Below are 19,543 nucleotides of genomic sequence, written 5' to 3' on the forward strand. Positions count from 1 at the left end.
TCTCCACTGTGCTCAAGCTGTTTTGCAAGGAGGAATGGGAAAAAAATTCAGTCTATCGATGTGCAAAACTGATATAGAGACATACCCCAAGCGACTTACAGCTGTAATCGCAGCAAAAGGTGGCGCTACAAAGTATTAACTTAAGGGGGCTCAATAATTTTGCACGCCCAATTTCAGTTTTTGATTTGTTAAAAAAGTTTGAAATATCCAATAAATGTCATTCCACTTCATGATTGTGTCCCACATGTTGTTGATTCTTCACAAAAAAATACAGTTTTATATCTTTATGTTTGAAGCCTGAAATGTGGCAAAAGGTCGCAAAGTTCAAGGGGGCCGAATACTTTCACAAGGCACTGTATGGCAGTTGGCAACTAACCAAGGTGCATTAACCACCACCTGAACTGGCGTGTGGACTTCAGCTCAGTTTTCAGAATCACCCAAGTGGGTATATGCTCCTAAAAGCCAATGAAGAGATGGGAGAGGCGGAACTTACAGCGCATCAAGCGACAAAAATAGAACCAAGTCCTATTTTAAGGCCTGGCTATGCAGACACTGCAGATACAGACGAGCAGTTTGGATGAAATTATTAAATTACATGTTTGTGTAAATTAATTTTGTAACGCGAGTGGTGTGGCCAGCATGTTAGACCCCTTGAACTATTAAAAAAAATACATACACATTTTCTGTATGACAAATTATTTTTGGGCCTTACTGCCATTATCTCATACAAACGCATTGAATAACAGTCCCCCCCCCCCACTTTTGACTGGTATTTGTATGCATGTATTTAACCTCAAATTTTTGGCACTAAAAAGTGTCCATACAGTGGGGCAAAAAAGTATTGAGTCAGCCACCAATTGTGCAAGTTCTCCCACTTAAAAAGATGAGGCCTGTAATTTTCATCATAGGTACACTTCAACTATGACAGACAAAATAAATAAAAAAATCCAGAAAATCACATTGTAGGATTGTTAATGAATTTATTTGCAAATTATGGTGGAAAATAAGTATTTGGTCACCGACAAACAAGCAAGATTTCTGGCTCTTACAGACCTGTAACAACTTCTTTAAGAGGCTCCTCTGTATTAATGGCACCTGTTTGAACTTGTTATCAGTATAAAAGACACCTGTCCACAACCTCAAACAGTCACACTCCAAACTCCACTATGGCCAAGACCAAAGAGCTGTCAAAGGACATCAGAAACTAAATTGTAGACCTGCTCCAGGCTGGGAAGACTGAATCTGCAATAGGTAAGCAGCTTGGTTTGAATAAATCAACTGTGGGAGCAATTATTAGGAAATGGAATACATACAAGACCACTGATAATCTCCCTCTCCACACAAGATCTCACCCGTGGGGTCAAAATGATCACAAGAGCGGTGAGCAAAAATCCCAGAACCACACGGGGGGACCTAGTGAATGACCCGCAGAGAGCTGGGACCAAAGTAACAAAGCCTAACATCAGTAACACACTACGCCGCCAGGGACTCAAATCCTGCAGTGCCAGACGTGTCCCCCTGCTTTAGCCAGTACACGTCCAGGCCCATCTGAAGTTTGCTAGAGAGAATTTGGATGATCCAGAAGAAGATTGGGAGAATGTCATTTGTTCAGATGAAACCAAAATATAACTTTTTGGTAAAAACTCTGTTTTTACTGTTTGGAGGACAAAGAATGTTTGACCTCTATCATTGCCAACAAAGGGTATATAACAAAGTATTGAGATAAAAGTTTATTGACCAAATACTTATTTTCCACCATAATTTGCAAATAAATTCATTATAAATCATACAATGTGATTTTCTGGATTTTTCTTTGTCATTTTGTCTGTCATAGTTGAAGTGTACCTATGATAAAAATTACAGGCCTCTCTCATCTTTTTAAGTGGGAGAACTTGCACAATTGGTGGCTGACTAAATACTTTTTTGCCCCACTGTATATACTTCCATTTGTTTTTTTTTCAATTGGTACCGAGGGACCTTAAGACGAGTCGTGAGGCATCTGGGGTGTTCTAGAGCAAAACAGAACTGACATGTACATGTTCGTGAGAGAGTCTTACCTTTCCAGAGGGGTCATATTAGTGTGCAGCCCAAACTGTTTGGAAGTTACAGACAGAAGTTGGTAGATTGGCTGAACCAACTTCAGACGATTCCCAAGACGCTTGTGAGGGTCATAAAGCAAAATGGAGAACACGATCGTGTTGGTCTCATCTTTCCATAGAGTTCATAATAGTTTGTAGGCCAAACCATTCGAATGCTACAGACAATTTTGTGAGAAGATAAATGCCGCTCTAGCTGTCACCTTTTATCGCAGAAGCACAACATAAGCGGATGCAGTGGATTGAGAAGCATCCAATGCAAAAAGACAGATCTCTAGCTTAAAACGGACATATTTATTTATGGGGAATTCTGTATTATGCTAATTAGATGTTCATGTGGGCACAGACATCGACCTTAGGGGGTTAAACTACTACTACTAGTTTGATGGTTGTGGTCATCAATTGTCCCATTAACAGTCAACCATATTATCAAACGTATTCCATTTCTAACTTCACATTGTTCGAGTATAGGTTACTTATCATAACGAATGATATTAGCAAAATGCCTGTGACACGTGATCGCTATGGTCAGTGTCAATTATTTACAGTTTACTGTCCCAGCTCTAGTGACAGCACAGCTAAAATTATGAGAAACAGCTGAGTCTGAGCATGGGAGAGGACAGAGATAGCCCTGGTGGTTGTAGAGACAAGTGTGTGTGTGGTCAGTGTATTAAGAGGCGAGGGGTGTGGGCGCCACAGGCTCTGGGCTGTAACGATCTGCTGGCCTCCCATGAGGGTTGAGAGCGTTCAGAAACAAAGCGCTGCTTACTTTGGGACCATTCCCAGGACATCTTTCCGTCTGGGTGTGCTGAAGATATCTTCAGGAAAAACCCCCACAAAAGACGGCATAGAAAAACAGCACAAAAGGAGAGACAGAGAGATAAATAGCTCTCCATTTCCTCTTCAAGCTACAGAAGCCCAATAAATACAAACATCTTGGAATTTGTTTGAACGACTTTGTATTCCATTTGAAAGGCTTAGTAAATATAACAATTGTTTATTTTTACTAAAATTGTTCAAAGACACTTAGTCGTTCACACGATATAATTGTTATTTTGTCAAATTAAGCCTAATTTGTTATGCAGTTTGTCAAACAATGTAAAGGTTGCTGCAACCATTCATTCACTGATTCCATCCATTGATATGATTGACACTTCTTTGATAGCCTAAAGCAGGGCTGCTTTTGAATACCAGAGCATGTAAGTGTATGAGTGTGGAGAGGTGCAGGGAATAATTTAGCAGATTTAAAAAATGCCCTCATTCCGATACTGCTTAGCCACAAGTGGTGGGCATGCTCTTCCCAGAATATTTTGTTTCCATTATCATTATTTGTTTAATTAGGGCTATTTGGTTGTAATTATTTAGCCTACCCAACCCACAATAGCCTATATCTAGTTTATATTCTACATTCTAACATTAGGATAAAATCCAGACAGCTGTTGTTCTGAAAGAACTGTAAAATCTGGATCGATACGCATCAGCTGGGCTAGACAACCTGGACCCTCTCTTTCTAAAATTATCCGCCGCAATTGTTGCAACCCTAATTACTAGCCTATTCAACCTCTTTCATATCGTCTGAGATCCCCAAAGATTGGAAAGCTGCCGCGGTCATCCCCCTCTTCAAAAGGTGCCACCCCCTAGACCCAAACTGTTATAGACCTATATCCATCCTCCCCCGCCTTTCTAAAGTCTCCGAAAGCCAAGTTAACAAACAGATCACTGACCATTTCGAATCCCACCGTACCTTCACTATGCAATCTGGTTTCCGAGCTGGTCATTGGTGCACCTCAGCCACGCTCAAGGTCCTAAACAATATCATAACCGCTATCAATAAAAGACAGTACTGTGCAGCCGTCTTGACCTGGCGAAGGCCTTCGACTCAATCACCACATTCTTATCGGCAGACTCAATAGTCTTGGCTTCTCAACTGACTGCCTCACCTGGTTCACCAACTACTTCTTAGAGAGTTCAGTGTGTCAAATCGGACGGCCTATTGTCCGGATCTCTGGCAGTCTATGGGGGTGCCACAGGGTTCAATTCTCGGGCCGAATCTTTTCTCTGTATATATCAATGATGTCGCTCTTGCTGCTGGTGATTATCTGATCCACCTCGACGCAGACAACACCATTCTGTATACATCTGGCCCTTCTTTGGACACTGTGCTAACAAACCTTCAAAAGAGCGTCAATGCCATACAACACTCCTTCCTTGGCCTGCTTTTTAAATGCTAGTAAAACTAAGTCCATCACAGTGCCATCCGTTTTATCACCAAAGCCCCATATACTACCCACCACTGCAACCTGTATGCTCTCGGTGGCTGGCCCCCACTACATATCCGTTGCCAGACCCACTGGCTCCAGGTCTTTGCTAGGTAAAGCCCCGCCTTAGCTCACTGGTCACCATAGCAGCACCCACCCGTAGCGCACGCTCCAGCAGGTATATTGCAATGGTCATCCCCAAAGCCAACACTTCCTTTGGCCGCCTTTCCTTCCAGTTCACTGCTGCCAATGACTGATTTTCTTGGAATAGATACACCATAATATAAATCAATATAATTAAGCTAAAATATCATAAATAAAAAGGCCAGTATCAGCTTATTTTCATGAAATAAAAGGGAATAAATAAATAAATAAAAATAACTGCAGCTGTGAAAGTATTTGCACACAGAAGTAAACCCCAACAAGCTCCACGTGCATTGTGCATGGAAAATGTGCTCTGCAAGTTAATAATAAAGACAGAAAAAAACAAATCATTGTTTTGAAAAGCTACATATCAAATTAGGCATAATTAGACAAAAGAACAATTCTCGTTTGAACCAGATACTAACAACTTATTATTTCTTTTGACCAGACACTAAGTTGTTCAAACAAGATAATTCCAAGAGTCTACGCTAGTTTTTTTTTGCCTTGAAACGGAAGCCCGGAAGACCAAGCATTTTGGGTTGACGAACAGATTGCAGAGAGCTATTATGAGCCCTGGGACAGACACACACTACACAAACTTCGTTCCTCACTGCACCTCTCTGGGGAGGTTCCCATTGCTTGGAAGGCAGCCACAGTTACTCCTTTATTTAAAAGGGGGAGATTAAGCTGATCCTAACGGTTATAGGCCTATTTCTATTTTGCCCAGTTAATCAAGTGTTGCAAAAACTTGTCAATAATCAACTGACTGGCTTTCTTGGTGTCCATAGTATTCGCTCTGGTATGTGATCTGGTTTCCGCTCAGGATATGGATGTGTCACTGCAACCTTAAGAGTTCCTCAATGATGTCACCATTGCCCTGGATTCTGAACAATGCTGTGCTGCTATTTTTAATGGACTTGGCCAAACGCTTTTGATACGGTAGACCATTCCATTCTTGTGGGCCGGCTAAGGAATACTCTCTCAAAGAGTGCAGTGTATAAAGTCAGAACATCTGCTGTCTCAGCCACTGCCTGTTACAAAGGGTGTACCACGAGGCTCAATCCTAGGCCCCACGCTCTTCTCAATGTACATCAACAAAATAGCTCAGGCAGTAGGAAGCTCTCTCTCATCCATTTATAAGCAGATGATACTATTATACTTAACCCTCCCAGGATTTTGGGTTAAATGCTCTACAACAAAGCTTTCTTCAAATGTCCAACAAGCTTTCTATGCCATTAACATTAGTCTGAACACCTCAAAAGCAAAAGGTCATGTGATTTGGTAAGAAGAATGCCCCTCTCCCCACAGGTGTGATTACTACCTTTGAAGGTTTAGAGCTTGAGGTAGTCACCTCGTACAAGTACTTGGGAGTATGGTAGATGGCACACTGTCCTTCTCTCAGCACTCTTCTGTAAATTGGTCATCTCTGTGTACCTGTCGCAAGACCCACTGGTTGATGCTTATTTATAAAACCCTCTTAGGCCTCCGTCCCCCCCCATCTGAAAAAAGGTTCCCAAAGTGCACAATAAGAATTTGTTCTTAACCGACTTGCCTAGTTAAATAAAATAAACATGTGCGTGCACATTACAAAAGGTTGGTCACTAGTGTTTCCCTCAATGAAAGACAAAGTTAATGTCCTCCCGAATGTGAATTAGAGGTCGACCTATTATGATTTTTCAACACCAATACCGATTTATGGTGGACCGAAAAAGCCGATACCGATTTAAAAAAAAAAAAGGGATTTTTTTTAACATTTGTAATATTGACAATTACAACAATACTGAATTAACATTTAATATAAAAACATCAATAAAATCAATTTAGCCTTAAATAAATGAAACATGTTCAATTTGGTTTAAATAATGCAAAAACAAAGTGTTGCCATGTAAAAATGTATGCCATGTAAAAAAGCTAACGTTTAAGTTCCTTGCTCAGAACATGAGAACATATGAAAGTTGGTGGTTCCTTTAACATGAGACTTCAATATTCCAAGGTAAGAGGTTTTAGGTTGTAGTTAATATAATATTTATAGGACTATTTCTCTCTATACCATTTGTATTTCATATACCTTTGACTATTGGATGTTCTTATAGGCACTATAGTATTTCCAGTGTAACATTATAGCTTCCGTCCCCCTCCTCGCCCCTACCTGGGCTCGAACCAGGAACACACCGACAACAGCCACACTCGAAGCATCGTTACCCATCGCTCCACAAAAGCCGCAGCCCTTGCAGCGCAAGAGGAATAACTACTCCAAATCTACAAGCGAGTGACGTTTGAAACAGTATTAGCACACACCCAGCTAACTACCTAGCCATTTCACATTGGTTACACCAGCCATTAGGCTGATAGCGCTGTTTATGACTTCAAGCCTGTGCTTGCGAAGAGCTGCTGGCAAAACGCACGAAAGTGCTGTTTGAATGAATGATTACGGGCCTGCTGCTGCTCAGTCAGACTGCTCTATCAAATCAGACTTAAATTATAACATAATAACACACAGAAATACGAGCCTTTGGTCATTAATATGATCGAATCCAGAAACTATAATTTCGAAAACAAAACGTTTATCATTTCAGTGAAATACGGAACCGTTCGGTATTTTATTTAATGGGTGGCATCCCTAAGTCTAAATATTCTTGTTACATTGCACAACCTTCAATGTATGTCATAATTACGTAAAATTCTGGCAAATTAGTTCGCAATGAGCCAGGCAGCCCAAACTGTTGCATATACCCCGACTCTGCGTGCAATGAACGCAAGAGAAATGACACAATTTCACCTGGTTAATATTGCCTGCTAACCTGTATTAGTAGTTATAAAAAACAATCAATCAATCCTAATCACTAGTTATAAGATAAGTTTAATGCTAGCAAGCAATTTACCTTGGCTTCTACAGCATTCGTGTAACAGGCAGGCTACTCGTGGAGTGCAATGGTTAGAACATTGAACGAGTTAACTGTGCGGTTGCAAGATTGAAACCCCTGAGCTGACAAGGTAAAAATCTGTCGTTCTGCCCCTGAACAAGGCAGTTAACCCATAGTTCCTAGGCAGTCACTGAAAATAAGAATGTGTTCTTAACTGACTTGCCTCGTTAAATAAAAAAGGTAGCAAAAAAAAAAAAAAGTGCCCAAAAACAGATTTCCGATTGTTATGAAAACTTGAAATTGGCCCTAATTAAAATCGGCCATTCCGATTAATCGGTCAACCTCTAATGTGAATACAGAAGTTTGGTTGTTGAAAAAGTCCTGTGATGCGACTCGTCACACCACAATACACTGAACACAGAGTCCCCAGGCAGGAAGCCCATGATTGGTGGTGCGCATGTTGCTCCTGCATCCTCACAGGCATACAGAAAATGGGCCTGGGGAGCTTAGAGAAGAGGCATCCATGAGGGGACGGAGGAAATATGTACAGTTTCCACCACCGGACGTTTACAGTAGAATATCTGTGAAATATCTGGGAGTATGGTGTGTAAACTACCCCCCCCCGAACCCCCTCTCTAGATAGCTCCTCTCCTGGTGCTGAATAGAATTGATTGAGGGAGAATTGGGAAGGTTGGACATCAACGGTTGTCATATCACAAAGAAGTGAAAACGTCCACGCCGTTTGAGAAGGGGCTAGCTGCATCCCAATATGGCAACTGGAGTATGGGCGAGTGGGTGTGTCGAAAGGCAATTAGTTGGTGTTGAAAGCGCTCCTCGGTAGGTTAGACTGTTTTAATTGAGCTGTTCTTTTTATCCTTATGTTTCTTAACATGCAACTACCGTACATTGGGCTACCAATCGCAAGAATTTGGACTTCTGTTAAGCCAGAGGATGAATCTGAGTCGTATTTCCCCATTAGTTTAACACAAATAGTAAATTTGTTGTTATAAAACTGACAATTGTTTATTTTTATTCAAAGTATTGGATTATGGCTGTACTGTTGCTTCATGCGTTGTAAGTAAGTGCTTACTGTGACAGTCACCCTGATATTGGCAACTAGGTAGTTACTCCCCACGCATGACAGACAGGAGTGCTTGTCAAGGGGGAGCGAATGGCACGGTGTCCCAGTGTTGTTGCCATTCATACCCTCCCCATAGAGTAGTAGACTGCATGTGCAGTTGAAGTCAGAAGTTCACATACACCTTAGCCAAACACACACACAAAAAAAAACTCAGTTTCACAATTCCTGACATTTAATCCCTGTTTTAGGTCAGTTAGGATCACCACATTATTTTGAGAATGTGAAATGTCAGAATAATAGTAAAGAGATGGATTTGTCAGCTTTTATTTCTTTCATCACATTCCCAGTGGGTCAGAAGTTTACATACACTCAATTAGTATTCTGTAGCATTGCCTTTAAACTGTTTAACTTGGGTCAAGCGTTTTGGGTAGCCTTTCACAAGCCTCCCACAATAAGTTGGGTGAATTTTGGCCACTTCCTCCTGACAGAGCTGGTGTAACAGTCAGGTTTGTAGGGCTCCTTGCTCACACACACTTTTTTAGTTCTGCCCACAAATTTCATATAGGATTGAGGTCAGGGCTTTGTGATGGCCACTCCAATACCTTGACTTTGTTGTCCTTAAGCCATTTTGCCACAACTTTGGAAGTATGTTTGAGGTCATTGTCCATTTGGAAGACCCATTTGCGACCAAGCTTTAACTTCCTGACTGGTGTTGCTTCATTATATCCACATAATTTTCCTCCTCATGATGCCATCTATTTTGTGAAGTGGACCAGTCCCTCCTGCAGCAAAGCACCCCCACCCCCTTGCTTCACGGTTGGAATGATGTTCTTTGGCTCGCAAGCCTCCCCCTTTTCCCTCCAAACATAACAATGGTCATTAAGGCTAAACAGTTCTATTTTTGTTTCATCATACCAGAGGACATTTTCCAAAAAAGTAAGATCTTTGTCCCCATGTGCAGTTAGTCTGGCTTTTTTTAATGGCGGTTTTGGAGCAGTGGCTTCTTCCTTGCTAAGCGGCCTTTCAGGTTATGTCGATATAGGACTCGTTTAACTGTGGATATAGATACTTTTGCACACGTTTCATCCAGCATCTTCACAAGGTCCTTTGCTGTTGTTCTGGGATTGATTTGCAATTTTTGCACCAAAGTACGTTCATCTCTAGGAGACAGAACGCATCTCCTTCCTGAGCGGTATGATGGCTTCGTGGTCCCATGGTGTTTATACTTTTGTACTATTGTTTGTACAGATGAACGTGGTACATTCAGGCGTTTGGAAATTGCTCCCAAGGATGAACCAGATTTATGGAGGACAAGTTCTCCTGAGGTCTTGGCTGATGAAGGTACGCCTTGAAATACAGTGGGGCAAAAAAGTAATTTAGTCAGCCACCAATTGTGCAAGTTCTCCCACTTAAAAAGACGAGGCCTGTAATTTTCATCATAGGTACACTTCAACTATGACAGACAAAATTTGAAAAAAAATCCAGAGAAATCACATTGTAGGATTTTTAATGAATTTGCAAATTATGGTGGAAAATAAGTATTTGGGCAATAACAAAAGTTTCTCAATACCTTGTTATATACCCTTTGCTGGCAATGACAGAGGTCAAACGTTTTCTGTAAGTCTTCACAAGGTTTTCACACACTGTTGCTGGTATTTTGGCCCATTCCTCCATGCAGATCTCCTCTAGAGCAGTGATGTTTTGGGGCTGTTGCTGGGCAACACGGACTTACAACTCCCTCCAAAGATTTTCTATGGAGTTGAGATCTGGAGACTGGCTAGGCCACTCCAGGACCTTGAAATGCTTCTTGCGAAGCCACTCCTTTAACCGGGCGGTGTGTTTGGGATCACTGTCATGCTGAAAGACGCAGACACATTTCATCTTCAATGCCTTTGCTGATGAAAGCAGGGTCACACTCAAAATCTCACAATACATGGCCCCATTCATTCTTTCCTTTACACGGATCAGTCGTCCTGGTCCCTTTGCAGAAAAACAGCCCCAAAGCATGATGTTTCCACCCCCATGCTTCACAGTAGGTATAGTGTTCTTTGGATGCAACTCGGCATTCTTTGTCCTCCAAACACGACGAGTTGAGTTTTTACCAAAAAGTTATATTTTGGTTTCATCTGACATTCTCCCAATCTTCTTCTGGATCATCCAAATGCTCTCTAGCAAACTTCAGACGGGCCTGGACATGTACTGGCTTAAGCAGGGGGACACGTCTGGCACTGCAGGATTTGAGTCCCTGGCGGCGTAGTGTGTTACTGATGGTAGGCTTTGTTACTTTGGTCCCAGCTCTCTGCAAGTCACTCACTAGGTCCCCCCGTGTGGTTCTGGGATTTTGCTCACCGCTCGTGTGATCATTTTGACCCCACGGTGTGAGATCTTGCGTGGAGCCCCAGATCGAGGGAGATTATCAGTGGTCTTGTATGTCTTCCATTTCCTAATAATTGCTCCCACAGTTGATTTCTTCAAACCAAGCTGCTTACCTATTGCAGATTCAGTCTTCCCATCAAGGTGCAGGTCTACAATTTTGTTGCTGGTGTTCTTTGACAGCTCTTTGGTTTTGGCCATAGTGGAGTTTGGAGTGTGACTGTTTGAGGTTGTGGACAGGTGTCTTTTATACTGATGACAAGTTCAAACAGGTGCCATTAATACAGGTAACGAGTGGAGGACAGAGGAGCCTCTTAAAAGAAGAAGTTACAGGTCTGTGAGAGCCAGAAATCTTGCTTGTTTGTGGGTGACCAAATACTTATTTTCCACCATAATTTGCAAATAAATTCATTAAAAATCCTACAATGTGATTTTCTGGATTTTTTTTCTCATTTTGCCTGTCATGGTTGAAGTGTACCTATGAAGACAATTACAAGGCCTCTCTTCTTTTTAAGTGGAAGAACTAGCACAATTGGTGGCTGACTAAATACTTTTTTGCCCCACTGTACATCCACAAGTACACCTCCAATTGATTCAAATTATGTCAATTAGCCTATCAGAAGCTTCTAAAGCCATGACATCATTGTCTGGAATTTTCCGACCCGTTTAAAAAGGCACAGTCAACTTAGTGTATGTAAACTTCTGAACCACTGGAATTGTGATACAGTGAACTATAAAGTGAAATAATCTGTGTCAACAACTGTTGTAAAAAATGACTTGTGTCATGCACAAAGTAGATGTCCTAACCGACTTGCCAAAACTATAGTTTGTTAACAAGAAATTTGTGGAGTGGTTGAAAAGCGAGTTAATGACTCCAACCTAAGTGTATGTAAACTTCCGACTTCAACTGTATGTATCAAGGTGACAGCTCAATGGTTATCAATATTAGTTATTTGTGTACGCTGCTATCCTAACTGAAATAAAAATGTGATCCTTTTTTTTGTTGCCACGTTAGCTACCGCCAGGGTCACAACCGTGATACCCAGTGCACTGGTCGCTGGCTTATCGACACGTTGTGCAGCCCAATCAGCCACGCAAAACAGCTTTGAGGCAATACATCTGCCCAATTAGCTGATTCATTTACATACACCCACTCGCCATATTGGGCTGCAGCTACCTAGAATGTCTACAGAAAGTATTCAGACCGCTTGACTTTTCCTCATTGTTGTTACAGCCTTATTCTAAAGTGTTTTAATCTACACACAATACCCCATAATGACAAAGCGAAAACAGGTTTAGAAATGTTTGCAAATGTATTAAAAATAAAAAACTGAAATACCTTATTTACATAATTATTCAGACAATTTGTTGAGACTTTAAAATTGAGCTCCAGTGAATGCTGTTTCCAATGATCATCCTTGAGATGTTTCTACAACTTGGGAGTCCACCTGTGGTAAATTCAATTAATTGGACTTGATTTGGAAAGGCACACACACCGGTCTACATAAGGTCACACAGTTGACAGTGAATGTCAGAGCAAAAACCAAGCCATAAGGTCAAAGGAATTGTTCGTAGAGCTCCGAGACAGGATTGTGACGAGGCACAGATCTGAGGAAGGGTACAAAAAAACAAAAAAAAATACTGCAGCAATTAAGGCCCCCAAGAACACAGTGGCCTCCATCATTCTCAAATGGAAGAAGTTGAGAACCAGCAAGACTCTTCCTAGAGCTGGCCGCCCAGCCAAACTGAGCAATCGGGGGAGAGGTGGCCAAGAACCCAATGATCCCTCTGACAGAGCTCCAGAGTGCCTCTGTGGAAATGGGAGAACCTTCTAGAAGGACAACCATCTCTGCAGCCCTCCAACAATCAGGCCTTTGTGGTAGAGTGGCCAGAAGGAAGCCACTCCTCAGTAAAAGGCACGACAGCCTGCTTGGAGTTTGCCAAAAGGCACCCAAAGGACTTCATGACCATGAGAAACAAGATTCTCTGGTCTGATGAAACCAAGATTGAACTCTTTGGGCTGAATGCCAAGAGTAACGTATGGAGTTAAACTGGCACCATCCCTACGGTGAAGCATGGTGGCAGCGTCATGCTGCGGTAGGTTTTTCAGTGGCAGGGAGACTAGTCAGAATCGAGGCAAAGATGAACAGAGTGCTCAGAACCCAAGACTGGGGGGAAGGTTCACCTTCCAACAGGACAACAACCCTAAGCACACAGCCAAGACAAAGCAGGAGTGGCTTCAGGACAAAACTCTGAATGTCCTTGAGTGGCTCAGCCAGACCCCAGACTTGAACCTGATCGAACATCTCTGGAGAGACCTGAAAATAGCTTTGCAACAACGCTCTCCATCCAACCTGACAGAGTTTGAGAGGATCTGCAGAGGAATGTGAGAAACTCCCCAAATACAGGTGTGCCAAGCTTGTAGCGTCATACCCAAGACACGAGGCTGTAATAACTGCCAAAAGTGCTTCAATGTATTGAGTAAAGGGTCTGAATACTTATGTACAGTCGTGGCCAGAGAATGACACAAATATACATTTTCACCAAGTCTGCTGCCTCAGTTTGTATGATGCCAATTTGCATATACTCCAGAATGTTATGAAGAGTGATCAGATGAATTGCAACTAATTGCAAAGTCACAAAAAGGGCTTCACAGGCAAGGATATTGCTGCCAGTAAGATTGCAACTAAATCAACAATTTATAGAATCATCAAGAACTTCAAGAAGAGCAGTTCAATTGTTGGGAAGAAAGCTTCAGGGCGCCCAAGAAAGTCCAGCAAGTGCCAGGACCAACTCCTAAAGTTGATTAATCTGTGGGATAGGGGCACCACCAGTACAGAGCTTGCTCAGGAATGGCAGCAGGCAGGTGTGAGTGCATCTGCACGCACAGTGAGGTGAAGACTTTTGGAGGATGGCCTGGTGTCAAGAAGGGCAGCAAATAAGCCACTTCTCTCCAGGAAAAACATCAGGGACAGACTGATATTCTGCAAAGGGTACAGGGATTGGACTGCTGAGGAACTGGGGTGTAGTCATTTTCTCTGATGAATCCCCTTTCCGATTGTTTGGGGCATCCGTAAAAAAGCTTGTCCGGAGAAGACAAGGTGAGCGCTACCATCAGTCCTGTGTTATGCCAACAGTAAAGCATCCAGAGACCATTCATGTGTGGGGTTGCTTCACAGCCGAGGGAGTGGGCTCACTCACAATTTTGCCTAAGAACACAGCCATGAATAAAGAATGGTACCAACACATCCTCCGAGAGCAACTTCTCCCAACCATCCAGGAACAGTTTGGTGACGAACAATGTCTTTTCCCGCATGATGGAGCACTTTACCATAAGGCAAAAGTGATAACTAAGTGGCTTGGGGAACAAAACATTGATATTTTGGGTCCATGGTCAGGAAACTCCCCAGACCTTAATCCCATTGAGAACGTGGTCAATCCTCAAGTGGGTGGACAAACAAAACACCACAAATTCTGACAAACTCCAAGCATTGATTATGCAAGAATGGGCTGCCATCAGTCAGGACGTGGCCCAGAAGTTATGAGGTCTTGAAAAAGAAGGGTCAACACTGCAAATATTGACTCTTTGCATCAACTTCATGTAATTGTCAATAGAAGCCTTTGACACTTATGAAATGCTTGTAATTATACTTCAGTATTCCATAGTAATATGTAATAAAAATATCTAAAGACACTAAAGCAGTAAACTTTGTGGAAATTAATATTTGTGTCATTCTCAAAACTCTCATTCTTTTGGCCACAACTGTATATGTGATATTTAAGTTTTTTATAAATGAGCAAAAATGTCTAAAAACATGTTTTTGCTTTGTCATTATGGGCTATTGTGTGTCGATTGAGAAAAAAAACTTTTTAATAAATCTTAGAATAAGGCTGTAACGTAAAATGTGGAAAAGGTTGAGGGGTCTGAACACTTTCCGAATGCACTGTATACTTGCACTGTCTGATATCCATTCAGGAGCCTGGCCTAAGTGGAGGAGGGTGGCTTACTGTGCTCGTCAGTCTTGTTCTTCCCCCAGTGCTTCCTTTCTCGCCACGGGTCACATTAGAGTTCAGAAATCTGCATTTTGAATGCAAACCATTAAAAAAAATGGTGTTTTAAACCATTTAAATTGTATTATATTCAAAGTATTTTTTTTTTATTCAATGGAGTGATCAGGCTCCTGCAACTATATTTTTGTTCACAGAAAATACATGACTGCGACAAATTTGTCAGAAAACAGCTTCATTTTCATTAGCTGTAGGGACTCATGAGAAGTACAACGCTATTTGGCTAGAAGCCACAAGTAAATGAGCTTAGCCTACAATAAAAAAGCCAGTCATTTCTTTTCAAAATCTCAGCACAGAATTATATTTCTAATGTTTATCATAGAAAGAATGTAGCCAGCTACATTTCCAAAATATTTTGCTTTAAGTTAATATTAGATTTTACCAGAGAAAAAGTAGGTTACACTGAGAAAAGTACCGGAGAAAAAAGTAGAGCGTTGTCTGAATTCTCACTCAAGTGGAGATGTAACTGAAGCACAATATGAGTCTGATGCAGAGCAGAAAACAAAAATGCAGCTAAATGTTTATGCATATTTTATCTTGTGTGAAAAATGTAGAATTCTGCATTAATGTCCCCTCCCACCCCTGCGATATGAACCATGCCCTCTCTGCCTCATAAAGTACACACCAGCATAACACAAAATTCTCTGGGCACAAACACCAGATTTTCATCAGGCAACAGGAACAAATTATGGCGTGTAAAAAAAAAGATATATTAAAAAAATAAAAAAAGATCCAGGGATAGGCTATTCCATCAGCATTCTGCTATGGATAAACCCTAAACTTTCCAAGTGTGTTGAAACCGCGTGTTCAAGAAGCTTTTAATCTCCATTTAAAAAAAAGGCACAAATGTGTGGAAAAAAGTGTACCCAATAATTGGGTTAATAAGTCTTATTGAACTTACCTGGACTACTTCTATTCCTCTTTTCCTGAAAGACAGATAAGAAAAAAATACGTCAAAATACATTCACTCATTATTTAAACATCAAAACGTGGAGGTGGGAAAGAGCGAGCACTGCCGAAACGCCAACAGATTAACCGGACAACTCTGCAGACATTAAAACAAATTCACTTTCTCCTGCAGTGTTACATATTACAACAGAATAAAAAGACACTGTTGTGTCACCACACACCCATTTATGTTCTAGCGTTCTGTCGTGGCTCCCAATCGCATGGGGAATCTCACACCATCAAAAGGTTATGGACATCAAGGGCAGAGATGGTCAGCAAGGAAACCAAGATAGAAAGTGCATGCACCCCCCACCACTTTAAGGCTTTAAGAGTCCTGAGTTTGTCTCACAAAACATACTGACAATGGCATAGGGCTACTCAACTGTTCCACTTATGCATGTAGTGGATAATACTAAATCTAACAGACTTTGGCATTATTGTTTCAAATTAGCACACACGGTAAAACTTAATTCTGGGAATGTAAACCACAGTGGCATAACATTCAAGAATAGAATATGAATTTGTTATAGGAATTCATAAATATATGTCTGTTAAGGCCAAATAAGCTCCATCTGCTTTAGTCTGGGAGTCCAGGCACAGGGAATGTCTTCACTTTTGAAGGACATTTTTTTTATACCCAAAGCACTATATATATATATATATGTATAAAAAAAATGTGGGTTGCTAGGCAACGTGTAGACAGTCTACAAGAGAGAAATACTCAGTGGCGTTTGTGCAAGAGACTTCCAGCGGTTCTAACATAATAAACCAAATCCACCTCAGTCTGCCCAAACAAGCAGAAGTAGTAGCAGATGTTTTTCTTACTTATCAAAAACAAGTGATGCAAAGATTTTCGGGGTCATCAAGTAGTGAGAACATGCAAGTCCAACTAATCTGAACATACAAACATGGGTGAGAGCATGAACTCTAGGCTATGCGCAGTGTTTCCTATACATATAAATATTTGTAAGTGTTTTGGGTGTCCGTGGTGCCCCCCGCATAATTTTTATGTAGCCTCCCGAGTGGCGCAATGGTCTAAGGCTGTGCCACTAGAGATTCTGGGTTCGAGTCCAGGCTCTGTCGCAGCCAGCCGCGACCGGGTTAGGGGAGAGTTTGGCCGGCAGGGATGTCCTTGTCCCATCGCGCACTAGCAACTCCTGTGGTGAGCTGTGTGCAGTGCAAGCTGACATGGGGTCGCCAGGTTTACGGTGTTTCCTGACACATGGGTGCGGCTGGCTTCCAGGTTACGTGGGCATTGTGTCAAGAAGCAATGCGGCTTGGTTGGGTTGTGTTTCAGAAGAGGCGCGGCTCTCAACATTTGCCTCTCCCGAGTCAGTATGGAAGTTGCAGCGATGAGACAAGACTACCAATTGGATACCACGAAATTGGGGAGAAAACAGAAAAAAATAACATAATGGTTTATGAAAAAGGAATGAGAAGCCCAGTTCTGGTGACTTTTTTAAAAGGACATATTGCTCCCAAATGAAACATTATGCTGACACCATCTAAAATATAATTTTCACCTCCAGAAATGAGCCCAATAACATATTGGTAAAAATTATTTGAACATATTGGATCACGCATATAGCCCAGCGATAGGCAACAGCCGGGGGCACGTCATGTTTTGATTGAACCGACCTGGAAGACCAGAGCTAAGGGCTGTTCTTAGGCACTTTGTTTCAATAAAAGTGGTTCAGCTTTCCTAGAAATCTGTCAAGGCAGAGAGGTTAATGGGACATGTAGAAACCCACTTGTTCGATGGGAGTTAGTCTAGATCAAATATTTCTCTATAATGAAAGCACGAGTTCCAAACGCAAACAGGAAGAGACATGGCATCTTCCACAGAGCTGGTGACATTATAGTGCTGACGGGCCTCAGACTGGGTTCTCCGAGTGTGGGGTCCTCACTCTATGAAGTTGAAATGGAGCATTGAATGAGACTACTAAAAGCATCAGAGGTTCATGTCACTCAATAGTGGGTAAAAAAAAAAAAAAAAAAAGGCCAACAAAAATAACCTTATAAAATAACCTAAAATAATAAGTCCAAAACATAGGCCAATAGCCCAGGGGTAAAACAACAAACCCTACTACACCAATGACTTGCCAAATCTTTACAAGAACACGGTTGCACCCAGGTCACAGCCCCATGGTAACAGTAGAGCAGCCATTCACTGATTTACAACAATGTGGATATTTAATACTGCAGCTGGCCCGTTTCATGGTGTGTGAATGGGGTCATTGGTTTCAGCCTAGCTCAGAGATAGGCGGCACTCATATTGTTGCCTGGTCCATGCAACGAAAGGAAAGGAGGGAAGATTAATAAGGCAAGCAGAGTTGCCAAGACCAAGCTTTTTGTTTGGGCTTGACACGTGAAGAAGTAGTTGATAGTGCAGGGTGATGTCGGCTTTTAACTCTCTTTCCTACAAATCACACATTTAAACAAAGTCAAACAAAAGCTCACACGCACAAGTTCATGTTCACAACAAATTCTCCATCAAGCCAATAGGATGGCAGGAAGGTGAGAGGTCAGGGGAACACTAGTCCAAGAAGAACAGATCTTTATTCAGTTCACCTGTGTGTGCATCTAGAGTAAGAGATCCCCCTAACCCTGTCCTGACAGGAGGAAGTGACAGAGCTTCCCTTGTGTCCAGAGGCAGGGGGTCCAGACAGTAATTCCATTTCCCTAATAAAAGGTAAACAGTTCTGCCAGCTTATGGGCATTATTAAAGCAGGAGTCCTTTACGCCAACAGCGTCACCACACCTCATCTCTGACCAGCGGGGATCTCCCCCACAACCAGCTGGCCCAGACAACTCTCCAGGACTATCCCCATTTTGGAACACTCAGTGTCCCAGATGCACTCTTGTGAGGAGGGCTGAATAGAGTCTAGGCAGATGTTGGGGACAGACGTACTCTACTGGCTAAAACAGACATTGATCTAACACTAATTACTGTGTGTCATAAACCTTTTAGGTGCTTTTATGTTAGGCCACCGCCATTATGCACATTCCAAACCAACAATTCATGGAGTAGACAGTAGAGCAAGGAGGTTACCCGCCACCTACTACTACATGAAACAAGTTGTTCCTGTCACTTTCCTGAACTATATTTTCCAATAGAGTAGGCAAGACGCAGAAAATTTGATTGTTCCTACAACTAATCCAAACCATCCCTGGCCTACACACACCAGCCATAACAGCACCTCCCCACCCTATAGCCTACATATTACACCTGAGCCATCCTCCAGAGGAAATATTTTGGTTGGAGTGTTATGAAGAGATTAAAAATGTTTGGTGGATTACATTGTCATAATCTGTGCTGGCTCAATCGGGTTGCTTATCAGCCCCCTTGTGAGGCGAAAATCCATTCAGGGTTCGTACACTGTCAAGTCAAATTCAAGTACTTTAATGACTTTTTCAAGCATTAATATTTATTTTCAAGGACCATCCATTTGTAATAGTTCCTATTATGCAATTGTTTCTAGTTCCCAACAGATGGCACTATATCAGCAGAACCGCATAAAAAATAAAATAAACATACTCTTCATCACTACCTTGCATGTTCTACTCAATAATACATGTTGTTTCCCTACTTATTTACCCCAACTTTGGGAACCACTGTACTACTAACCTCTCTCCCTGCTTGCTTCAACACTTCCTCTCTCTGTGTATCTGCAGCCTGACTCACCACTGTCCGTCTTACTACTCTCTATA

General features: G+C 41.8%; 1 protein-coding gene across 4 annotated transcripts in view; it reads right to left on the bottom strand.

The window, feature by feature from the left end:
* Window positions 1-19,543, bottom strand: part of LOC135525823 (inositol-tetrakisphosphate 1-kinase-like) — a 59,074-nt gene that overhangs the window by 34,203 nt on the left and 5,328 nt on the right. For all 4 annotated transcript variants that reach the window (XM_064953716.1, XM_064953717.1, XM_064953718.1 and 1 more), the window contains one exon: window positions 15,786-15,810. In XM_064953716.1, coding sequence (XP_064809788.1) covers window positions 15,786-15,810 — 25 coding nt within the window. The remainder of the gene's footprint in view (window positions 1-15,785; window positions 15,811-19,543) is intronic.

The sequence above is a fragment of the Oncorhynchus masou genome, chromosome 32 (genome assembly GCF_036934945.1).
Source record: "Oncorhynchus masou masou isolate Uvic2021 chromosome 32, UVic_Omas_1.1, whole genome shotgun sequence".
NCBI lineage: Eukaryota > Metazoa > Chordata > Actinopteri > Salmoniformes > Salmonidae > Oncorhynchus > Oncorhynchus masou.